Source organism: Solea solea, chromosome 4, assembly GCF_958295425.1.
Source record: "Solea solea chromosome 4, fSolSol10.1, whole genome shotgun sequence".
Taxonomy (NCBI): domain Eukaryota; kingdom Metazoa; phylum Chordata; class Actinopteri; order Pleuronectiformes; family Soleidae; genus Solea; species Solea solea.
Genome location: NC_081137.1, coordinates 12455677 through 12482693, shown reverse-complemented (window position 1 = coordinate 12482693; position 27017 = coordinate 12455677). Strand labels below are relative to the sequence as shown.

Below are 27017 nucleotides of genomic sequence, written 5' to 3'. Positions count from 1 at the left end.
GGATGAAGCTGCAGTATGTCATGTCTGTGGTGGCCTGTCTGCTTGACAAGGTGTCAGACACAGCTTTGGCTCAACCCCCCCCTCCATCCAGGCAGCAGCTTCCAGTACATTCACTCTGCTCTCCATCTCCCCCTCTCACTGTGCCTGCAGCCTCCAGCTCCATCCTCGCCTCCACCGTCCTGCCTCTTGAAATATGGTTTTTAATAAAGGCGCGGTAAATGGCTGCTCTAGCAGCAATAAAAATGAAGGATCTTAGGCTCTTGGCTGAGGAGTGTCTCGGGAAAATAGGAATGCAGTGAGACAGTGCTCTTGCCGAGCAGCGCAGCCACACAGGAGAGTTAGTGCAAACGCTGAAGAAGGAGGGAGGGAGATAAATGGAGAGTGTAAAGCCGACTCTTCAGTCAGCTGAAACATTTGTGTTATTTACATTATTCTGAGAAGTTATTTGTATTCCATTTGGGTTTAAATAGTAGCAGGCTATACAGTGGCCTGGAGGTGGGAGGGGTGTGTTGAAAATGCTCATTTGCATTCAGAACAGTGACCCCTTCTGCCGCCATCTGCATAAAGATGGAGAAGAGAGAAGGAGATGCAGGGATGGTTTCAGAGAGGACAGCAGAAAGAAAAGAGAGCTGTGAATTTGCTTTTGTCCGATGACAAAAGCAGTCAAGCCTCTTTCACACTAAAATTAGCAACTATACTGGGGATTTTGTGAACCTGGGTGAACCTGCTGAAAAAGAGTGATTAATGCGGTTTCCATTGCCAGTGCTTGGTCTGCCCTCTGGTGTTTTTTTGTTTCATCTCAAAAATGTGACATCATGGACGTGATGGAAACAAAAATGAGTCAGAGGAAGAAGGAAACAACCATAACACATACTTTGGTGCCTCTTTCAAATGTTCTTCCCACTAATCTGAATAATTAAATGAAAATTACTGAGAGCTTAAATTGTAAAAGTTAAGTTCAACTTCACAGACACTTGCAAATGGCTGGAAGACGGATGTGTGCCAGTGCGCTGCTCCGAAATGGAAACCGCAAGAAGGTAATGTGCTCTGCGGGTCTTGCCATCCCAGCAATGTCGATTGGAGCCGAATGCTGATTTAACACACTCCCACTGGTCAAACAAAACTGTTTAAACCTGCTAAATCACCAGTGGGATTAGGGGTGTGAGAGTATTTCGGCAGCCAAAAATGGGGGCTAAAGGTAGACCAAGAAGATTAAATGTAATGTTGTTTTCCAGATATTTATGTACTAAAATCAAGTTGTGCAGGTCATACCTGGCACCGAAACATTCTGATCGTGGAGTGTGTGAATCTGCGCTGCCAGTTTATTCTGGCCCGACAACATTTGACTGTGAGTGGAAACGGAACTATTCACTGCCAAAGCACCGACAGCCACCACTGGCTAAATGCCTCACTCTGCTGGTACATGTTACAATTTGTGCTTTAAAAGTATTTATTTAAAGAGACGGCCCGGGTTTTTGCGACATACAATAGTCAGCACCGATTGCTCTCTATGTGCCCCCTGCACTGGGGAAAAAACAAATGAAAAAAAAGGTTCTAGCCGCATAATAAAATCTACACCTACTTGGTTAGCCAATTTATCTCAACTTTAAACAGCCTTTTTTTTTTACTGGAGACTAAGGTCTGTAAACCAGTCATTATCCTGCACCAGAGTCCATTGAAAAAAATCAGTGTTTTTAGCACACATGGACAAGGGAGCTCCTGGTCTACTGCTGCATCTTTTGGTAAGTATATGCCATGAGATAATGAAGGATTTTTAAACACTTAAGTCACAAAATAACACATTTTAATTTCATTTTAGTGGAGGCATGAAGTTCTGTGATATTTTCTATGGAAGTTGTTGTGGTGGAGTGAGTGGTTGTACAAAATGTTTAACCCGTATAACTAGTTTTGAGTCCATATGTCCATATAGGATGTCAAATGATGAGACGAAGCTTTTTGCTCACAGCTGATAGTTGAACTGCAGCCAATAAGAACCAATCAGGGAGTAAACGTAGAATGAAGAGGTCACAAAATATCACAATGTCATTGAACTTTCAACCACCAGAACTAACGGAGGAAAGAGAGGATGAGTACTTCCTGTTTGCTGAACCACACATTTTCTAAATGAGAAAAAAGGGGCAGACTTTATCTTAAAATATTGTAGATTTAAGCGGGCATAGGCTTAATTAGGTGGTCCTTCACTTAACTGGCTAAAATCTGCTCTTCCTCGTGTCCCCGACTATTTGTCAGTAGCGCATACCAACACACTTCAACAAAACTGAACTATCCCTTCACCTAGAGTCCTGATTATACTTCAGGATGGAGTTGGCGCCATATGCACTCAGTTGTGGAGAATTCTAAATTGAAAACCCACAAACATCGCCTTATTGTTGCGCTACCGATAAAGGATTAGGATTCATCTTGAGGGAATGTCTGTATGTCAGCACCAAATTCCAGGACAATCCACCCGACATCCAGGAGACATTTCAGTAAAAAAAAAAACAATCTGCTGGCGGTAGAGAGAAGGTCAAGGGATCACACAAGTCAGGAAGATTAATCCTCTTAGGCAATTCATCCTACACTAGATTTGTTGAGATATTTTAGTTTGGATGTGGTGGTCCCTGTAGATACATTGCAAGAGATGATAAATACATGGATGCTGCACTGAAGGACTAGGGCTACATCCATACTGCAATGTTTTTTTTTTCTTAGCTTGTTTGTAGTTGTTTTCTTAGCTTCAGAAAACACGACTAACAAGAAACAGCAGCAGTGAAAAAGTAAGAACAAGCATCTCTGTTGTGAGACCGACAGCGAGGTGAAACTGAAACTAAAAGTATGCGTTAACGGAACTGTTTAAATTAAAATGTGTATACATTTAAAAAAAATAGTAACATGCAGTCTTCTAGTTGCCAAAAAGTGATTTGGGCTCCTACCTTATTTGATATCAGAATCATTTGGTTTCATTGGGGTATGACACTCAGTGCTCATAACCTGTTAAAAAAAGCTGTAAAGGGCTAGTGCAAATAATAACATGCAGTATTCCAATTGTCAACAACAAAGTGTTTTGGGCTCCTTGTGAATCTGAATACATGAAAAGCAGTAATGTTATATTTTGAAAAAAACAATTGCAGCTGTTTGTGCAGAAAGCGACGGCTAAAACTACAGGAAATCTATTTATCAGCGGAAAAGCAGATTTCTTAGCTCAGAGGCTGAGGTTTGAGAAGCAACATGACCAATGATCGTACTTGCTTGACAAAGGAGAAAGCGGTGATGTTTACATCTGTCATCATAAATAAAGCATGGCAACAGAACTTTTCTTAGCAGCAGAGTAAGGACCCTCAAGGCAGCAGCTCTATGTACTGAACTTTGAATCAAAAAATATTGTGCATTGAAAGTTGTTTTGAATCGAAAATCGATTTTTCTTCTTTGACCATGACCCAATTGGAATCTAATCAAATTGTGCTATAACCTATATTTCTGGGGCTTTACAACATCTATAGTGTTTACAAACATAATACGCAACTGGCCCTCCTTCATGTAAACAATATGAAGGACTGTGACAAAAGTTACACATGGGGAGAAAAAAAAATGTAGTGTTTGATTTCAGGGCCACTTTACTCTTCCTCAGTTTCTATTTTTCCTCTCACAAACAAACAAGGTAGAACATATCCTTGGAGACCGCATCAGCCTTATGCAAGCACTGACCCATGACAGTAAGTGACAGATCCTGACAAGCAGACATGGCTACATGTAAAATCTTTCCCTCTCATTTGCACACCTCTCCTATACTGGGAAGAACACAGGAGGCTCTAGATCATCCTCTCAGTGTGGCTTGTGCCGCTTTAATGCACGTACACTCACATTTTTATCCTCTGATGTGAAGTCCATACTTTTATTTATATTTTCCACCGGCAATTAATCCGTTTCAATCTTTCCTGTGGGTCTGCAGCGTTTCTCAAACTTCTCCATTCATGGGTCTAAACTAATGTGGACACATGTATACATTTTTAAAGCATTATGTCAATGTCGTCCGTCCTCGCTGTGACAAGAGCATTCATTTTCCCCAGCCTGCGCCAGAGAAACCACTCTCCACACTCCAGGCAACACAACCTGGAAGAGAACATCCCTTCACATGCATCCTGACATAACTGTCACTGCCTTTTAAAACCGCATGGTATCAATACTAAAATCCCAGGTAACGACAGCTCTTGTATTTGCAGTGTGAGAGCAAATACAAGAAATAGTTGTTAAAATTCTGCCTGTGAGATGTTGAATGGCAGGCTGCATCAACGCTATATCAGAAATGCAACGTATGAAGGGGGAGCTGTAACTGAGCTAACAAGGCCGATTTATACGTTTATAAAATCACATTGCATGTGGGTCTGGCGAAGTTGATTGATGAGGTTTTCGGATGCAGGAAATTAATTAATTCTTCATAATGACTTATTCTTAAATGCAGATTTCAATATCAAATGAAGAAGTCATGTTAATTAATATTCATGAGGGGATAACGCCGTTTTGTGAAGAAAGCTTGTTCTGGTACAAATGTTACTTTGGCTCTTTTTTGATGTCGTCATTTCTTTTAGAACGATTTAGAACATTCAGATCAAGGTGCAAGTGTAAAACAATTTGGGAAAAAAAGGAATAATTATGGTAAACCAATCACTCATTTTGTGATTTTTTTTTAAGGTTGGTTATGAAGCACACATTTTTTCAGATCAGCTGCAGAAATTAAACCTCCAATGAAGAAAAACAACAAATAAGCAAGTAATAATAGAGTTTATATACAATGTCTATATTATGGGAGTTTTAATATCAGAGATTTAGGTTATGGACAATTGTGTCATGGAATCAATGTTTGATTTGCGATACGAGTGCTTCTCCGCGTTCAGTCGCTCAAACCACGTGTGACTTTCTCCTCCTCGCTCATGCAAAAGGTTAATGCTAGCAAGCTAATACAATTACAGTGATGAAGATGTGATGTTCATGGATGATTTAAACAAATTAGTGTTACATTAAAATTCGGCATGTCATAATGCGGCTAATTGGTACAAAACCAAACTAGAACATACTCTGGAGTGTTTTAAATATTTGATCAAATGTTATAATTAATTAAATATGTGCAATAAAAGTCAAGGGTATCTAATTGCTTCGGGGGCGGTTTGCAGAGGGAAGATAGCAAATGTGACTCTGCTGCAGCGCAGACGCCTAAAAAACTGTTTCACTCACTAACCAGTAGTAAGTAACACACGCGTTCGGCAGTGTGTTGTCAATAAATTATTTCTTTTGTCTGATGTGAGGAGCTTTCCTTACACAGAATATTATTAGAATAAGGACACCGTTCCCAGAGGTGCTACGGAATTTCAAAATAAAAGTAAAAGTTGAAAACATCGTTTGGTGTAGAGACAAAGATTTCAGGGTTTTTTTTCTGACCAACTTCGAGTTCAAAGAAAGGACCAAGACTAAGATATCCATACGATCCGATCACACAAGTGGGCAGCCCTAATTAAATATCTGAACGTACCCAAATGTCTCTTCACATCGTTAGATTTATGTGTGAACACATGAATGACTGCGTCCTGAGCTGACATCCTCGAACCCACTGCAGTATTTTTACAAAAAACAATGCCCATTTGTAGCTTGCAATAAATGAAAAACATTTTGGTTAGTTATTGGCCAAACAAAATTAGCACGTGGAACAATCTACATTTATCTGAGCTGTGTATGTATACGTCGTTTGTGATCTGTGATCTAGAATCAGAGGTTTTTTTTTTTACTCACCATCTTCAGTAGGTACGTATATGTTTAGGTAAAGGCAGTCCTCGCTCTGGTTTTGGACATAGTTCGCTGCAGCATCCAGGTTGTCCGTGAACCACACAGGTAACATGATCTCAGGTAAAACCCCGTGCACGTTCTGCGGACACACAGGCGCAAACTGGGTGGCGTTGCGGATCTCCTGCCAGGAGCCCGGAGCTTCAGGGGGCTGGAAGCGACGCTCGCCAATAGGTGCAGTGGCATACGGCACGCCTAAGTACTGCTCCACTGGGCCCAAGATCTCATTGCTGAGCTCCTTCCTGATTCCACGGATTTTTCCATAGCCTGTGGACACTATGGGGTGTTTCAGATCAACCCGTTGACATGAGGAAAGAGTCAGGTGTAGTGCTAGTCCTAAGAGCCACACCAGGCAGAGGTTAGCAATCTGCTGAAAAGTATAATGATGCTTCCCACCATAGCCTTGGTGGCTGGCAGCATTGAAAGGAAAAAACCACATGTCCAAAATAAAGGCTCTTTTAGTCGTATCACCAGGACTTTGGTTGATCAAAAACTCAGTGGGTTATGGTGGATAAAAAAGGCAAAAAAGGAGGTTGTGTGAGAAGGGACAGTTTTCCTAGGGCGACATGGTGAGGCAGAGGGTCAGGTAGCATTCTCAGGTAGACTGTGTGGTCACATCAGTCTCTCTCTGTAGGACTTCTGATGGGTCTCGAGCTGCAGTCAGTGAGCCAGTTCCACCTGGGAGAGACAAAGAGGATGCAGGTTTGAGTCAGAGTGTGTACTGGAAACCACAGTTGAGAAAAAAAGTACTAGTACCTCGCATGTACCCACGTCTACCAACACATAGGCGCATGTATAGCGATAGCTGGGAGAAATGGCTGTGCCCATCGTTGCAGTGTATGTGTGGTATGTTTGGATAAAACAAAATAAACCCCCCCCCCAAGACCAATAGGATTTGATGCAGCTCCATGTTTTGCTCTTATGTGGCGGCAACACAAGTTGCCCTGCATTAACTAACAGATGAGCGTTCTTGTTAATTGTTTGTCTTATCTTCTCCTTCAGTAATTCTTGATGCAGCCAGAGGCGGAGCTAGAGGGGGGGCCGGGGTAGCACTGGACCCCCCCTGAAATCTGATTGGACCCCCCAGGTGCCCCCCCCAGATGATTGACATATCACGGTACCGCACGTCTACAGTGGTCTATGTCTCCTGACATTTTGTAGGCTTGAAGTGGGGATTTAATAACATTGTGCAACTATACGTGATGCTAGGAGTAACAAGACTGCCTTATTTTTTCATAGGGTCAGTTGAGAATGAAAAGACAGGGGGATAATATACATGACTTCTATTTAAAGAGAAGCAAGTCAGGCAAAGATGAGGCATACAGACAGACAGACAGAACTCAGCTCTGAGATCAGCAGTCCTTGCAGTGTTCATCCTGGGACTAGTTAGGAGAGAGAATGTGAGGCACAATACAGCCCATCATCACCAGGTCAGAGCATCTACAGAAGCAGTCGCAGTCACAGTCACATGCTCAGTTCCGTCATTTTAAGTTAAGTTTTAGATATTTGAAATGTTGGTTACTGAAGTGTGTTGTTTTTTCAATGGTGGTTGCATTTCTAATATTAATATTTTTATACAATGTAGTTCCATCGAAGGAGGACACAGAAGCCTCTGATTCTGACAAAGATGTTGGTGCGCCAGAAAAGCCAGACCCGGAGCCAGCTGTGTCCAGCGTGTGTGTGTGTGTGTGAGTATCCCTGATTAACTGTGTGTGAGTGAGTACCAGAGAGAGAGCATTTTCATCATTTTTGTAAAAATGATGTCATTATTGAAAAATTGTTGCCAAGTTGTCTTTTACATTTTGTACATTGTTAATAAACTGCATATTATACACAGAAATCTGATCTCCTGTGTGCTTAGTATGTACATTTTAACATTAAGAAACTCAGATTGCAATTCATTGGTCGAGAAAAAAATTCACTGTCATAGTCTGTGGACCCCCTGAAATAGAGACATTTCTGGATTTATTTCATCTGGGCTCATTGATAAACTGTGTGTCATCTGCATAACAATGAAAGTATATGTTCTAATAATGTTCCCCAAAGGAAGCATTTACAAGGCAAAACGTATAGGCCCAAGCATTGAGCCCTGTGGAACTCCACACTTAACTTTTGTTTGCAATGAGGCAAACAGTCTGCTCCAGTCTCTGCAATAGAATATTGTGATCATTCACATGATTTTATCTGTCTTTAGTACTAACTCAGATAAGAATTCAGAGAACTCTGATAAAAACTCTGAATAAGGTGCAGGTAGACAATAAACAGTGACTATCAAAATTGGTTTCCGTGTTTTTTAACTAGGATGAAAAAGACAAAGAATTAAGCTTTCCAAAGATAAATATCCAGGTTTGGATTTGGAGTTAATTAATTGACTGGTATTAAAAATGGCTGCGACTCCTCATCCTCGGCCTCCGCACATCTTTTTGTAGAATCAACAAGCAAAACCATGCTGGCCCCACATTCCTTTCTCCACGCAATATCGGGGTTACCCTTTCCTTCTCAACTTAGTTTCTTCCTTAGATGCTTCCACATCATTACAGATAAATGAGCAGTGCTTATCACACTCAACAGAGGCGACAGAGACATTTAGGTGTGATAAAGGCTTCATGTACTGCTAACTGTTGGTAGATAGACACCTCATCCCTCCACCCTCAACTCTTGCAATACACACACCCCAGTAGCAGCCAGCAGACACAGTAAAATAGAGCATTAAGACTCTGTGCAACATAACAGGGTGTGCAGAGTTAGTGATGGGCGCGCTACTCTACTTCATTGTAGAACAAAATAGTAACAAGCTGATGGAGAAATATTCAGTTCATTAAAGCCCTCTGCGAGACCTGCCTCTACTGACAGCTCTGTGCATTCTAAGGCGGAGTTAAGATAAGTCAGGACACCATGAATCCCCATTAAAAAAAGTTAGTGCGCATGCATAGTCAAGCCGAAAATCCAACTTAGAAAAAGATTAATGTGAATTATACATAGTACATGACTTTGTACACTATGGTATAAAAGTTTAAAGGATTTAGCGACATGCAGCCAACAGTCAAAACAGCTAGAGTGTCTCTGTCCAGCACCAATAAAACAGTTACTGTTGTAGCTTGTTTTGAATTACAATGAATGTCTATGTATGGCGTCAATTTTAATATCTGGGCAATATAGGTGTGATCACACCTAGAATTTGATTGACAGGTATCACTACAATAGCGGAGAGGAATGTTAGACTGAAGCAAAAACTTTCAGGGATCAATCATAAGAGGGCCGGTGCGGTTGTTTAATATGTAAATAATATATGGACTTAGATTGCACACGTGATGTTAATATCTATGGTTGGTAACACTTAAGATTAGGGAACACATACTCAACATTAAATTACTTAACATATTAACCTGGTGCTTACTTACATGCATATAAGTAGCATACCAGACCTTTATTAGTAATTATGAAGCACGTAAACACCTTAATCAGGAAAAATCTTAATTCATGTCATAATAGAGGCAGAATAATGTTGTGTATAATAAGGTGTTACTACATGCTTAATAATTACTAATAAAGGGCTAGTGTGCTATTGATGCATGTTAGTGAGTACCTAGTTAATAGTGAATATGTGTTCCCTAATCTAAAGTGTTACCCTATGGTCTCATTGTTAGACAACCTGAGGTTGAACATCATTTTACATCATGGGACACAGGAGTTGTTCAGCCACTGCTGCCTTCACCAGTAAGTTCAAATGTGTTATTTTGTCATTTCAGTGTTGGAAATCCTTCATCCAGAATCACCTACTCTATATGTGACACAAACTGACCAAAAGATATAGCAGTAGACCGTCAGCTCCTGTGTCCCTGTGAGCTAAAACAACCCTTTTCTCTATGAACTTTGGTGTAGGAGTGTTTTATAAATTGTAGTTTCATGTCAGAAAACAGTGTCTAATGGCAAAATAAAGCTGTAAACATACTGTTAAGACATAGTAAACTTGAGCAGGCATAGATTTTATTCGGAGATCCTTTGGTTTAGTGGCTAAAACCTCTTTTTATTGAGATAAAGCATCAGATGATGCTTATTCCCAGCACAGCGCAGTCAGCACTCACTCTGTCTGTACCTCATACAACCATACTTCCAAAAAAAAAACAAAAACAAACTTGAACTATCACTTTAATGACATTGCAAAAATTGAAGTGTAAATGGCCTATCACAATGTTCTCTGCGTGCCTCTTCCATATGCATGGGCAATGTTCATAGACAAGTTTCCTATCTATAGAGGCATCCGATATTATATAGATTTTACAGAAAGCACAAATGGGGCTGTTCTCAACCACTCACATGTGACTGGCAAATGGTAGTACTCTAACTTCCTGAACATGAGTCCGTGTCAACCATCTGTGAGCTGAAATGGCAATGATCGTGCACCTTCATGCATACAATGGGATAAACTGAAACTCAAATCTCTAGGTTGGTGTAAGCAATTCTCTGTCTTGTTTTATATAATTGGTAGCCCTGTCAAATGGAAATGTTGGAGAAAGTAATGCCTCACTGCCAGTGGACACTTTTGTGAATATGTTTAAATGGAATGGTCAGGGTGGTTTGAGGAAAATGCTTGTCTTGGGATTTTAAATTGCTTTGTTTCCCCTTTGAGTGTTATAACTGCAAGTAATTCTTCAGCCGTCAAGCTGCTTTCCCCTGCTAGTCAACATCTGCGGATGACAAGCAGCTTAGCAAGCCAGAAACCGAGTGGTGCTGAGACTGAACTTGGTTGTCTGCTACCAAATGTCACAGAACTGAGGAAAGGGGACCTCACAGCACTAAAATAAAACTAAGCTCTTTAGCTGTATGCTGTATTTCCTGGCAACTAGGAAAGGAATAGACACATTAAACCATGGGAAAGACAGCACCATCTCTCAAGCTACATCACTCATCGTATTCAGACTAACAGTGCAAATAAACTCAACATATTCCCAACATTTCCCATGTGATAAATATATTCTTATCCCAATTTGTGACTACCTAATCACTAAATTGACACATGCTACCTGTGATTTCCTTTTTCTAGAGTTTGAAGAATGAATCATGTTAGTCCAATAATTGGATAATTTAAATACACTTTTACTGAAGGCTTGATGTGATTGTTTCTTGATGATTAATAACCAAAACAACCATTTAAAGACCCAATTGACTGGCACTGGAACTCCAATGGTTCTTGACTGTAAAGTTAGTTGTAAGTTGGATATTCTAAACATTGACAGTTTTGGATCCAGTAGCAGTCTGCTCTCTCTGAACTACCTTCACCAGTCTTTATGAAGCAGAAAAAAAACATCAGTGCTCCAGTCAAATCTATGCCATAGACCAGACATTATGTTTCTACAGACAAACATTTTTTTAAACAATCTAAAATAAACTCTAGTGCATGAGAGCTAGTGTGAGTAATGCGGAATCCACAGCATATTGAGCTTAGAGGAGCAGTTATGAGATGCATTCAAGGAACCCAGTAAATTGTATCACTCCAGCAAACACACATGCAGTTGCCTGCTGCCTTCTGATGCTGCAATCTTGTAAAAGATCTATATTGGTTGTAATAAGGTCATTGAAGAATCATTAATAAAACATGTTTCAGTTTTGTTCCTCCTTAATATTTTCATAAATATTATTACAATGGTAAATATGACAAAGACTGACATTATTTTTAAATTTTTTTTTTTTCATTAAGGAATGGGGGTTTGGGCTACTGGTTTTTATGGGTTTTTTTTAAGTTGCGATTTTGATTTAAAAGCTATTGTTTAGCATTTTTCTTCAGCATGCACAAATACATTATCTTTTATTTACATAAATTAGAGCGACAACCTTGTGACATTGTGTTGTACATCCGTTGCGTCTGACAAAGATAAAAATATATTAACTTTAAAACAATTGTCTTTTTTTTTATTCCTAGTTGAATGTGTTCATTAATTCACTACTCAGTTGCACGGACTTCAGTCATCTCAGCAGCTCCTAGGTTTTGGTTGCTTAGTAACAGCATATCACTTGTGTGACTTTGTAAAAAAAACACCTCTGGCCGCTTCAGTGCATTTTTTCGTGTTTTTGGATGATGCATGTGAACAGTCCCTTAGTCCTCATTTGAGGTCTCATCCAATATGAATATTGGTAAAAAAAACAAAAAAAAAACCCCAACAAAAATGAAAAACTAAATTACACACTCAATCCATCAAAAACATGATGTTTAAATAAACCTGATTAGTCCTGAAAAACATGCCTTCATAGAAAACTGAAGCCTCCTAAGTCAATGAATGGGCTGCAGCCAGTAATAGACAGAGATCTGGCAGACTTTATGTCAGTCTAGCTTTAAACCCTATTACAATTAATAGGATCACTGTTGAGTCTTCTGACATGATATGTATTTATGTTGCATTATATTTTCACAAGCAGTGGAGATGGAAAATCACAGCGCACATGGATATTAAAGCTGTTGCTGATGAGTGTATCTGTAAAATGTTGAGCAAGAGGGACGAACATGGGAATCACAATAACATCCCATTAATGAGATGTCATATATACATCTCATTAATGGGAATTCCTTTAAGCTATTATATATGTATATATACAGTATATACCAAGTTCATCTCCCACTAACGGTAAGTAAATAAGTAAAGTGTATTTCACTATGCAGAAGTAGCAGCATCTGAGACGAAAGGAAAGGTGAAAACTGAATACCAGAGAGATTTTGTCTGTTAAAAAAAGGAAATAAATGTCTTAGAGAGTGAAGGTGAGGGCACAATACAAGTGGAAACATGAGGGTTTAAAAGAGAGTTCAGAGTATTAAGAAGAATCTATGGTTTGTGACTATCGGTCAATACAAGGTCAGATAAAAAACTGTGTTTGAACGGCATGCTGATATTCCACTAGTCTATTTCTTAGAATGTCGAAGGAAACTTGAACTTGCTTTTTCACTTTCTTTCAGTGGTAGATGTACGAGCTGTATGAAAGTGTGAATGGCAAAAACTGTAGTGTAAAGGGGTCATCAAGGCTAGAAAAGTGCTACAGAAATACAGACCATTTATCATGGAGCAGGGCTCCGAGTCAAATTTCACAACCAGACCGCACCCCCTGCACTGCTCCCCACTCTCTCTAACTCCTCCTCTCCTCACTCAGCCTGCTTCATGGCATTTCTAAGAATCATGCATTGGGCGGAGTTAGCCACAGAAGAAGGGGTTGAGTTATCCTTTGGTAAATTTAAACTATATTTACAGCTATATTTTTGCCTTTGCCTAGCACTCTAATTAACCATGGCAAAAGCACAATGAACAGAGCCAAATAAGGCTGAAATAGTTTATTATTCTTTTTTTCAGAAGAGATGGAGAGGGAGAATCACTTCTGGACCGAAATGCCGAAAAAAGGGTTAATCCTCTTTAGAAAATACACATTTCAGGTTATCATTGTGTTAATGTCATGATTGCACAGTTATGATGCACCATTTCTTTATTACTGCTGGAGGAGGCTGTGAGCATCCTGCCACAACGTATTCTATTCACCACAAGATCTCCAGACACCAGGATCATCTGAATCAGTTAACACAACTGCTCCATCTGCCACGGTGTTCCCATCCTCATCAGCCCGCAGCCAGAAAAATGTGGCAACATCCACAATGAAGTGACACTTCCCACTTAATACAATTGTGGTTAACCCCAGAAATGACTGCAATCACCTCATCTCTGCTGGACAGATGCTGGCTGAGCAGTGGAGGCCACGCTCAATTAAAACAAAGGTCAAAACAAATTAAGTGTCATTACCGTGTATTTCTGGACTGCACCGCACCATGAATGCACCCCAGTAATTAACTAAATAAACGTAGGGATTACGGATTTAAAAAAAGAAACCACGTGTTTAAGTAGGAGTCAATCAAAGGGGCCTTACTGATGCATGGGCACGTGTTTCTTAAAGGCAGCAGAAGGGATCATAAAGCAGGAGGCACCAGGAGCAGAGAGGAGATGTTGGACAAAAGGCTCTCTGTCAGAGCTTGGACCAGAAAATCAATATGTTGCTGTTGGTCACCAATGTTCCCACAGCTTAACACCTGTACATCACATGGAAAAACCCTTTATCTTACACTGACACACACACACACACACAGAATAGGACACGTTGATAGCTAGTGACCAGACTATGGATGTATTATAAGAACTTCATTCCCATGAAGCTGCTCACCCTGCGCATACGCCGAAAAAGACTGACTTCCCAGTTTATTTCTGGGTTGTGCAGCCCATTGAGCATGCGCAGTCGAGTTTCTCCCATAATGTAACACAGTTACTGTGAAGTTTACCGGGAGCATTTCATATAAAATGTTTTGATTCATGGTATTTTAACAATGTTTTATACATATATACATATATATATATATATATATATATATATATATATATATATATATATATATATACATATATATATATATATATATATATATATATATAAATATATATATATACATATATATATATATATATGTACATGTGTAATATTTAGTATATTTGTAATGTCTTTTAAAAATGTCCATCTGCCTCAGTTTGTCATTTCACGTGTACATACTGTACTATAATTATCAAAGTTGGTAACTGTGAAAAAACCTACGTACATTGTAGAACATTTTTCCCTTTAACTGGAATTTTTATTTGACATCATTGAACTTGGAAGTAACGGGTAAACACAGTTTTATAGTCCACACATTTATTCACATAACTCAGGGGTTATATATATTATTGTCCTAGAAAAGACAAAAAATAACTTTTTAAATAATTTTACAAAAACAATTCCAGTGCATATTAATTGTGAAGTTTACAAATAAAGCTCACAATTATTACTATTTTCATCATGTTTGTTATTATTATTGTTATATATTACTGTTGACTCGTGATCATATTATTAGGAACAATAGCATGTTCAAATGTTCTCTCAACATGTTTATCTTCAACTCTAATTCATGTGTTTATCATATTTATCCGGGACTTTATTAACAGATAGAATAATATAATAAGACAAGCAGCCTCCCCGGGAATCCCTGGTGAAGTGACCGCAGGGCTCAGTGCATCACAGGGTCACAGCTCCACAGTCCACACACTGCCATCTGGCCTGTGTCACTGCAGCCGCTGACGGTGTATGATAAGTGATAAACTTCACTATGCCAGTCTCCTCCTCCACTGAACTCTCTCCTCAATGAATCTGACACAGCAGCTAGTTAATACATCGAAAGAAAAGTTTGAAAATAAATGCTAATGGTTGCCGAATAAATAACTAATACCTGCTTTGTCACAAAAACACCCCATCACCTTAAATTATTCACATTTCCAAAAAGTTTTCATATCCAGACAGTGGCGCCATTCCCAAGACGTCACTCTGGGAAATAGGATTTTTCTGGACATTTGATGGCCTTTAGGAATGTTTTTCAAATATGAAACTCCATGAATTAAAAACATGGAATATAAAGATCTGCCTGTGTCTGTGCCTCGAGGTGTCCCGAGTGGCCACTGGGAAAAAAAAAAGGTCTTCAATGCAGAGGGGGCGCTGCTCTATCCAGTTCTTATAATACATCCATGTGCCAGAGCCATTCTAAGTGTGATGTGGACAATGCTGCCTCTGGGGGGGGCTGTTAATTATAAATGTGTCTCTTTTTCTGAGGCTGGGTTCATATGTGGGTGGATCTGCATCGTGGAACTTTTCATTAAGGTGCAGAATTTGTAGCTACTGTAGCTTGGTAATCATGGGATCATGGGAATTCTTGTTCGGCTGCCCCTGTGCCAACAAGTAATACATCAACACATTTTCATATAACTTTTACATTTTAGTTTTAATCCACTGAATTCATTATTCTTATTATTCTAATTGACTTTTTTTTTTTTACAACAATTCTTTTTGACATCATGCCCCATTGAAGGAGACATTGAACTAGATATTGAGAACATTACAGGTATAATGTGTAGAATTTAGCAACATTTATTGGTGAAGTTGGATGTTGGAGGTGAATATTCGTCACATTGTGGTCTGAAATAGTGACCTAAATATATATCGCTAATTCTGGTGACATTAAACATGATCATTTGTACAATCAGGTGATTGCACACATATAAAAGAAATGTTGCCATCTGGTGTTTATAAATCAAGTGAGAAGTACTGTAGGTCCATTTTTCCCACAGACTTCCATTCAAACTGAGTTCTTTTTGCAACCAGCGGAGTCGCCCCCTGGTGGATATCTGCTACTTACATCTGACTTCCTGGGTAGGGCTAAATGATTTTGAATAAATGTGTAATTGTGATTATTTTGAATGAAATTGCGATATGATTTGTGATGGAATGGGAAATTTTCATTGAAAAACAGAGTATTTTAAATGGTTTCTGTGTGATATTTGTTTTCTGTAGAATAAGTGTTTATGTGTAGGTTACGACAATATTTAATCTCAAATTGTATTTTTGACACACATTTCGGTGGGAACAAAATGTTGCACGTCCAGCGATTTTAAACAAATTAAACAATTTCCCCTTAAGGATGAATAAAGTATTTCTATTCTATTCTATTCTATTTGAAAAACTCTGAAGGCCATATTGCAATTCTGATCTAATTTAAATAAATTGTTCAGCCCTCTTCCTGGACTTCACTTTTCAAACCACAAGAGTAGTCATTTTTACACGCAGCCTACGTGCGAAACACAGCGACAGCGCCACAGCAGGTGTGCAGTGACACACCTCCTGTGTGGCCAAGAAGCGATCAGCGCCGCAGCTGTCACACAGCGCACACGTATTCAGTGGAGACTCAGCCTTGGTGTGTTGGGTAACTGTAAGTGGGGGAATGCATCATCACGAGGAAGAGGACAGTGCCCGCAATCTGGTGACACGTTAATTACCGATGATCTAAGTAAAAAGCTAGCAGTGGTAGCATGCTCCTAGGTGTCAGTGGACAACGCACACCGTCTGAGGGAGCCGTCTGACAGCTGCGTTGCCTCAAGCATGAACCTAATTTAAGAACAGAATGGCCCACTAAGTTAAATAGACATGGCAGCTTAGCCATATAACCATGAATGCCCAGTCTCAGCAATGTTCTTTTAAATATAAAACTCCAAATAATAATAGTAATAATGAAGCTGATGATAATCTATGTCAAGTTATGAAAGAGGGGGAAAACAGAAGGAGGCTGCAAAGCTGAAGACAATACATTAAAGTATGTCTAGAGGGGAGCAATTAAAAAGGAGATTTATAGGATAACACTGAATTAAAGCTTCAATCCGCAGGCGGGCACGTACTATACCCCCTTGCAAAACTGCAATCAGCTTTATTCTTGACTCAGGGTTGATGGAGAGTCAGAAGAGTGTGAGGAGCTCAGACTGACAGGAAACTCACAATTCTGAATGTAGCTATGGGCCAGATGTTGATTCAGCCTCCTTTAAATGCGAAAGTGATGACGCCACACTGGAGTCACGCGGTACGCGCGTTTGCATCACGCATCGGGCCTCATCGGGGGGAGGAGATACACCGGTGCATCTGGTTGACAGCAGTCCAGGTCAGTGGTTTTTCCACTGTATCACATTTGTCTAGTAAGTGATGCACTGTCAACTGTGTGGCTCATGTTTTTCGATGGGGGAAGTGTTCTGAACATTTGGCTGGCAACGTGTAAATCTGACTAATTCATTACTGGCTGTGACAGTCACATCCATCAAAGCAGAAACTTCCTTCCGTTACTAGGCGAACATATGGGGTTATAATGTCATAAAAGAATGAGTAATGTTATAAAATAATGAATGCTCAAGTAAACATTTTTGCATTACATTGACACTATAACATACCAAATTAACACGTAGGACTTTACGGTTAAGTAAGTGGCCTGTATACGCCCTCACTCACCCACTATTAACAAGGCTCTAAACCTTGAAAATAGGGGTGTAACTGTGTTTGTGTACCGAATTTTTTTTTCTCCATATATTTTCAAAATATGTCTAGCGGTACTGCATGCGCAGTATCCATCAACACCCACCGGCTCCGTTCACAGCTCTGTCAGCATGTAGCAGGGCCAGACAGCTGGAGCATTCAGTGGAATCCCGGGGTAACATTAGCACAGACAAGCCTCGCATGGAGAATGCAAGTGAGAAGCCAGAGCTCGAGGAGCCACCGAGCTACTTCAAGGTCTGCTGAAACACTACAGTTTCCCAGTGGACTACAACAGCAGCAGCGGAGGAGGAGAAAGGCAAACGTGACGCCACTGTTCAGTTGAAATTGGCTGGGCCACTGGTCATACATCAAACATACATGATAACTCGTTTGAAATGGCATCATCCAAATCTGTGCAAATGCAGATATTTAAGCAGTCTTTATTAACTGACTGAAGACGACTAACTGAAGTTAAAAATGTTCAAGGTATTTTCTACATGCTGCACTACAATAGACCTTCATTTTATGACTAACTTTTTATTTATTTGCGAACCTTCACATTCAAGTCTTGTTAGTAGGTGGTACAGCAATACTGAGAATTATTTTGTAATAATTCTTACCTGCTTTTATTTCTTTTTTTTTTTTTTTTTAAACACATCCTACAAAAACTTCAAATACATTTGCAAAAAGTAATGGAAAGTACACAAGTTTATTGTGTATTAACTGTCAAACAGATTCATCTGATGAGTTCTGCCATTTTATCAATAATCAATATTTTAGTATTTAAGTATTACTACTTAAAATTTAAATGTTTTGTCTTCAGAATTTAATAACTGCTGCAAAATCACTAGCATGTTGCATTTTCACATTTGACAATGTTTTTTTGTGTTTCACTTTTTGTTTAATATTTAGTTTATATATTATTTTCATTTAAAATACACAAGCGCTCAGGCAGTGCAGACAGTGCAGAGTGGACAGACATCTGAGAGTTGTTTATATTTACTTAAGTTAAGCAGATGTGTGTGTATCATGTTTTATTATTTTAGTTTGTCAAATAAAGGGGAAAAAAAGGGAAAATTAAAAATACCCCTGACATTTGGATGGTTATCAAAAAAAGGGTAAAAAGTGCCACACAGAACATGTTTGGATCACCTGTAAGGTCACATTTTCATAATGAAAAGTGCAGTTACGCAGGTTGGTTGGTATACCAGCGAATCAATTTGTTTGGTCCTGATAAAATGATTGGTAGGGTTGTGGATTTGTTTTTTCCCCATAAAAGTTGATTTTTGACATTTTTTTTAACATGTTTTAGGCACTAATGTACACATAATATCTTTAAGTCAAATTTAGGGCAGAAAAAAATGTATCGAAAAACATTTTAAGTATTTAACACAATCAGCTGCATACAACTATATATATATATATATATATATATATATATATATATATATATATATATATATACACATACATACATACATATATACACAAAACCCTCAAGTGGAGGAAAATGTGGGAGAAAATGGATATTCAGAATTTATCCTATGTTAAGTTTACAATATAACTAGTCAATAACTTTTTTGCACATGTCTTTTTTTCTTTTCTTTTTCCTTTTTGGTGGGTGCTCTTTCTTAAGGATGGGGATGTACACACTCGAAAAGCTCAGGAAAGAGTGTGAGGTCAAGGTAATGAAGGAGAAGAGGCTTTACTACGGGTGCTCGTGAGTGGGGAACAAAGACGAGAAACAAGCTGAAAAAAACCTGTCATGGTTAAAAAATGAGGCAGGTGAGGAAAAGAGTGGTGCCATGCATGGATCAGTGGTTTGCTGAATGTCAAGTTCCATCTCATCCTCTAATCCTCAAAGCTCCACAATAGTGACAGTTTGTGAAAATAGGCTAGCATCCTGAGATAACAATCTAATGAAATGATGTATTTACACAGCATAGCATGTTGACATTCATGGAATGACAGTGGATACAAATATTCATGCTGTTGAAAGATGCATGAATGACGCATGAAAGCAAAACATTATTCTTTGATATTTTCAAAAATAGCAATATAGTCACCCTCGCATCTTGCACGTTGCAGGAGCTTTCACCTTCCGCCTGCATGGGCCTCTCTAAGTGCTCACTTAGATTAAGGTCTGGCAAAAAAAAAACTCCTTGGCTGCATTTTCTTTATGCTCAGGATCAATGTCCTGCTGCACTGTTCTTCTTTTGTGGATATGTATATAATGAGATAAGAGCACTTTAAAGTGATTGTTTAGGTAGTTTGAAATGCGGTTGTATGAGGTATAGTGGCATATGGTGTGCCGACATTACCGCGGTCAGGACAGGAACTCGTCTGAGACACACCGGCTGGACAACTCATCATCACATCAGCCGCTTCATGTCCATGTTAAATATGCTAGAGTTTCATTAAATCAACTGTTATTCCCAAACTTTTCCTACAGTGTTGCACATACCGAGAACTGCTCTTCATTTAAGTTTTTTTTTTTTTCACTAAAGGCCAACAATCTTCTTCCTTTATTAATATAATTGTATGATGGTTCTGCACAGATTTATTTATTAGTTCACCTTTTAAAATGGGTCAAATACTTAAAACTGAAAATACTAAAGTTACACTACACTTAATACAGCATATAAACCCTCTTGGACTCAAAATGTAAAAGCAAATATTTAGTTGATTGCGTCTCTTGCCAGAAGTGCATTACTTAATGAAGCTATTCTCACTCAATTAATCATCAATATTATTTAGGAGCAATTGATAGTAACTCACTCCCTGTGTACTGATGGAGACATAAATCCAGCATATTAACACAGCTCAGTCACCACATCTTTATCTTGTTATCTTATTTATTACAGCTCTAAAAAGTTCTAAAGTTCTTCTATATAGACTGCATTCAACCAAAATTGTGAAAAAATAAAGTAAAACACACCTTTACCCTCGTATTGTCCACGTCATATAATCAAGACAGAAACAGGTGAGCTGTGTTTTGACCTTGCCTTCCACATTGATGATCGTTTGGGGACTATTCACACCACCCTTCACATAAATAGATCATTAGCATACTCTTACATTGTGGTCTTGTTGCGTTCCAATTAGGCAAATTTCTTACCAGTCATGCGTGCACTCTCCTGTGGAAAATGCACTATGGTCTAAGGAGCACCATGAGAGACACAGAGAGTCAGCCACACCTGCTCCACTCTTATATAAGATCACGTGAGAGCAAAGGAATACTTGGCTGGAAAAAGCACACGTGGATGACGATGCACAACACGTTGATACCAAAATATTATAATAGGAAGAAGAGCTGCAGGCTGGATAGTGCACCACAGTGGGGCAAAGAAGGCCAGTGACATGCAATGCAACACAAAGATATAGATTTCTACCAGATTTATAGGGGTATTGTCAAATAGAAGAGCATCATAGCCACTTGTATTGACAGAAATTGCCTCCGCTTGCTAATGCTGACGCCACGGAATAGTCTCGGAAGTTAAAGTCACTATTTCAGCAGCACAGTGTGGCTCTATAATCACAGGTAGGCCTGTCTCAGTCAGTAATCTAATGTTGTGTCAACATGTCTCTACAGATGTAGAAAGCGAAACGGTAAATATGGTTTAACTTCATGAAAAGTTGCCATCAAATTCAGTAGACAGAGGCAGAGCCACACAGTTATCAACTAATAATTCTGTTGTTCTCAGTATTCTTCTACTGATGTATTTATCCTACACACACACACACACACACGTATTGTATTATAAAAGAAAATGGAAGTGAATACATCTGATTGTTAAATTGTGGATCGCTATACGCACTGTGCTTTCAAGAAAGAATCTGATGCATTAAAAATCCTTTTACATTCGCACTGTAGCCCACTCAATTGCAATCTAATCAAATAGTGTGGTACCAACAGACACACAGATTTCTACGCCTGGTGAATTTGTAGATGAAATCAGACGAATACGATCCCAAAGCTCTTGCAGATGTATGGTTTAAGTGCATGTGCAGTGAGAGAAAATAGGGTTAAAGGGCAAAGACTTGGCCCAGTTACTTATACATAAATTCTGCCTCACGTTCTTTTGTAGAAAACCCTCTGCCTTGCTGTCTTCGAGCAATCACCTGTGATGCTCACTTACGTGTCGAGTGACAGGAAGCCGACCTGCCGGCGTTGACTTTTGAGGAAAGAGAAGAAGCAAAAAAAAAATAAAAATAGAATCCAAAATGGTGGATGCAATCATAACCTGTCAGCTGTGTCACAGTGGTTTTGTTTTCCTTAAACCTCCCGCGACGGAGCATTAGTGTTAACAGTACCTCGCCAACGAAGGCACTGTTTAAGCTGTGAGCACAAATAGGTCCATGTGAACTTGTTGCCGAGTTAGTGACAAAGCTAACAAGCTCAGAAAGCTTTCCGCCCCTGCACTAAAACCATTAAATGATTGATGTACAATCCACTGAACAATAAAGTGCCAGCTGAGAGGGAGGGGAAAAAAATGAATGAAGCGCAGGCTTTTTACAAAAGTACTGCTTGATGACATAAGGTTACTTATGTCATTGCGGTATTTTCAGCAACCGCATGGACATCTACCAATCACTTTATTAGGTACACCTGTTAAACTCCTTATTGATCCAATTATGAATGCCTTCAGACACATCGACATGATCAAGACGATCTGCTGAAGTTCACATATTACAGTCAATTATTGTGTAGACTGATAAATTGATATTGAAAATATCTCCAATTTGAAATCAATTGATTGTCTTTCTCTGTTTTCAGAGTGGTGCCTTGATTTGGTAAAAAAAGAAAGAAGACAAGATTGAATACTTTTCTCTGAAATATTTAATCATAATTATTTTTCACAATCAAACTGCTAATAGTGTTGGAGGACTTAGAGCAGGGGTGTCAAACATACGGCCCGGGGGCCAGAACCGGCCCGCCAGAGGGTCCAATCGGGCCCACAGGATGAATTTGTTAAAATTTCACTCTAACCTAAACGTAATGTCAAATGCTCCAGATACCGGTGACTAAATGTTTGTGCCTTTATAGATCCATTGTGCTGTGTAAATAGTAAATTTAGGCATGATATTGTTGAAATTGCACTTATATTTCTCAAGAAATTTCATGTTTTGTAAAATTGTCCTCCATTAAATGTAAAACAAAGGAGAAAAAACAAAGGAGTTCTTGTTGTTCATAGGTTATTATGCTATTATTTTACTATTTTTACTGGTCCTGCCCCCTTGAGATCAAATTGTGCTGTATGTGGCCCCTGAACAAAAATGAGTTGACACCCCTGACTTAGAGGCATGCAGCCCTATCCCTCCCTCTTTGGGATGCACTATGTTGAACTTTTTGCCAATATCTGATATATCAGGAGTGCACCCGGGGTACACCCTGGACAATTTGCTCGTCCATCACAGGGCCACACATAGACAAACAAGCATCCACTCTAACACCTACAGTCAATATAGAGTGTCCATTTAGCCAAATCCCCAAATCTGCATGTTTTTGGTCTGAAACACACACACACGCTCCATGCAGAAAGGCCCTTGTACCGACCAGGTCACGAACCCAGGTACTGACCACTATGCTAACCATGTGGCCATGAATGTAATTCTTCATAAATCCAACTCCAATTTCGTTGTACACAATACAATGACAATACAGGCTATTCTATTCTGTTCTATAAAAATGTAAAGTCATGTGGATGTTTGTCTGAAATAGTGATATTTCTTGTGATGGGTACCATCCAGTCTTATTTTAGGGAAAACTCTAAAAACAGAATTTATAACAAGGAAGCCAGTTGTCTGGTTTTAATTGTCCAGTATAGAAGATCTCATGCATGAGAGAGCTCCACTAAATGAGCTCCACTGGGGTGAACACAATTGCAAGGAGAAGTGAAAAGCATTGGGTCTGCAGATGCTTGGAGTTATTTTGAATGGATAACACCATTTAGACAGTCCTCTGTTGATGTGACTCCGGTTGTCCTTTACATAATTTGGTATCTGTATGATTGGTGTGCTCCTGTTTCTTCAGTCAGTGTCATTCACTGCTTCTAAAGCCCGGCTCCCGCTGCTGGTGTAATATACTGTAGCCCAGCTATGTTCTGAGCATCCAACCACATCAATAATTAAATGTTTTTCAGAGAAGCTGTGAGAGCAGAATGTTTTTACTCTCCTGAAACACATGCATATTTTTTTTTCTTATCCCTGAAAATAAACCAGAGAGCTCTTTATATCAAAATGTAGTTGCATGCACAAAATCGGCAGGGGATTCCCTGTCACTGTTTGTATTGACACATAGTCCAGAACCAGCAAGACACAAATGCTAGCTCCCAGTGAAAACATGGCTAATATTATTTATTGGTAATATGATAGCATCTGCTGATTCCTAGCACAGGGGGTGTGCAATGTAGACAGCGCCGACTATGTCAGTACCTTATACAATCACGCTTCTGGTTAAATGTTCTATTAAACCACAGCACAACAAGATGACTTCAGTGCAAGTAGTCCACGTCGAACAATAGATGGTGGGGAAACGAAGTGGTAATAGCGGTGAAAACATGACATTTCCGTTTCATTCAGCCGTTTCCTTGAAATTTAATGAAAACAATCAACACAATTACCCATGACATAATTGCGATTACAGCAACAGACATTTATGTCACAACTGTGACAGGCCTATTTAAGGGAGACAATAGGTGCTCTCACTTTGACCACAAACTGTCATAATAATGGATAAACACAAGCATGTCATGCAGCTGGTCCTACAGATGCACACGGCTCATGTGTCATCTATTGTCGGGGGGGAAAGCTGCAGCCTAAGAGTTCAGCCACATAGTGTGAAACATGAGCCTGCTGTATTGTCTCACACATGGGGGGTAGTTTGACTTCAGGTCATCAGTCATCCGAGTAAATACATACAGTTGACGCTTTAGTGTAATTGAAACGTTGCCTTAAGAGGACTGTCTTGTCTTGGCTTGGCAAGTGTGCCTTGACAGATGTGCTGGCTGCACTGATGACGTGTAGCGTGACATATAGGCAAAAGGGCAGTTCGGTTTTTAACTTTTAAAATACATTTTAAATAGACAAATCGTTCAAAATACCATCACAGAGAGTATTTTGAATCTGGTTGTAAACTGAATGATACCACAATGGTGTTTGAGGAGGTTATGAAGGACCCAGAATCTTTTTTGCTGAAAAAGAGTTGCAGAAGATCCCCATCCTAGAGTTGGTCATCCCAGGCAGAAGTGGCCGCCTGCCATGTATCACTTCAGTCACGGGGTGGACGAAAGCCAACATATTTGGGCAATTGGATGAGAAAACTCCTGGTGTATCCGGCGAACAACACAGGGAGGTATAATGACACTTCTACCCAAACCGTCCCAGGACCAGCTGATAAAGCTGTGATCAGCTAGTTGTCAATAACACCTGAGAAGAAAACGAGACCACAGTTAAATGCTGTTCTCGCTGTATATATTTTTGGAAATATTTGAAAATGAAAATATTTTTATACATTCAATACATTTTTTGTCTTATTACTGTAAAATGCACATTTCGTAGATTCAAGATTTTCATTTGTCATTTCCTCATAAAGGCAAACAAAACTCCCACCGGCTAGCGATAAAGATATCTAAAAATAACAACAAATGGGCAAAGTAGTGCAGAAAAAATGAAATCATAAAATCTAACGATCAGTCTAAAAGTGCAGAAGCTTACACATTGTGAGGTCGGGGTGGGGGCAGGGGAGAATGCTACCATCATTGTGTCCTCAGAGTTCAGGATTCTAAAAAAATAATAATTACCCTTATGAAACGTCCTGCTGCAGCTTTGGCGGCGGAGGTGGTTCAGTTGTCTCTGTTTCTTGTGACTGTGGATATTTTGAGGGCCTGCGACGAGGGGCCGCGATGGAGCCACTTCCCAAAAGTCGCTGCTAACGGCTAGCAGTGTTTTCAGCATTGTAGAAGCAGAGTTGTGGCAGGAGGGGGCGTGCAGGGGCCGGGAGCTGGCCAATCGCAAGAGAGTGGGAACGCTCTCAGTAGCTGGCCAATCACAAGACAGTCTGTGTTCCGGGGGTGTGGTTTAGCTCTGAAACCACTCAAAAAGCAGCAACTGGCTCATTCTGCAGAAACAATGAGCTTTTCAACCATAAAAAGAAGCTAATGTTTCTAAATAGACTTCCATAACTCACATGTTTAGTTTGGAAAGGCCAATCGACAACACCTTTAACAGGTGACAGTAAAGATTTTTAATGCACCAAATTGAAATTGGGAAGGGTATTTCATCATCTTGACTTTATATGCGATAACATTCTCGCTCCCATATCAATGTCCAGTTTAACTTGTACCTTAATCTATTTTATTTCCACTTTTTAGTAACACACTATTGCTTTTGCAAATGTATGTGAGAGTTCTAGGGCACTACTGATAAAACTTAAGGATTACAGACTTCAAACTGGAGTTGTTGACCCTTTGAGAATACACAAATGTGTTGATAGTTGTAACAACTATGAACTATAAATGTTTATAATTGTCTGAACTCAGTGGAAATCCAGGTTTTTTTATTTATTTAATTAACCAGAGCATACAGTCACAATGTGATGTCTCGCCCTGTAGCCTGAGGTTGTTATGAACAACTGATTTGAACATTTAAAAATAAAAACATGGTGATATGTTGCAGCACTCGGCATGTGCAATGTGCATCAATAATGATGTCAAAACCACAGACTAAAGCCACCCCATGTAATTACATTAAACACACTGCAGTACACCGAAACAGGAGACGCTGGTTATACAATTTAACAATTTTAATTTGTTTGTCCAGTAATTTCAATTGAATAAAAAGAAAGAAAAGAGGAAATTGAAAGCCTGTTTGGCACCGGACGGATAAAGTAGTCACTCAAATGTTTAATTAAAGGTCAAGTACAGTGCAGTATACTGTTTAATTTGGTACATCACAAGCAACTCATGCAACACTTGCAAAAGTGTGCTTCCTAATGTGTATGGCAAATCTAGAAAAACCTAGAAGCAGATTGGGGTATTTTATAAAACAAACGTAAATGTAAGTACACACTCCAGGCAGTTGTTTAAGGGAGCACTTTTGTCAGAGCATGCATTTTCAATATCGGAAATGTTTGTGAAAACATACAATTGTGACGTCCTACATAACATCCAGGTTTATTTTTAGCAGTGGAGTCCACTTATGTTTGTGGGCTCTTCTTGGTGTTTTAAGCCAAAGTGCTGCTCCATGACGCTGTTTCACATTACTCGGAGGCATGCGTCTTCCGCCTCACC

At 39.3% G+C, this 27017-nt stretch overlaps 1 protein-coding gene across 1 annotated transcript in view; it reads right to left on the bottom strand.

The window, feature by feature from the left end:
* Window positions 1-27017, bottom strand: part of nlgn2b (neuroligin 2b) — a 77542-nt gene that overhangs the window by 37871 nt on the left and 12654 nt on the right. The window contains exon 2 of the mRNA XM_058628165.1: window positions 5782-6510. Coding sequence (XP_058484148.1) covers window positions 5782-6271 — 490 coding nt within the window. The 5' untranslated portion in view covers window positions 6272-6510. The remainder of the gene's footprint in view (window positions 1-5781; window positions 6511-27017) is intronic.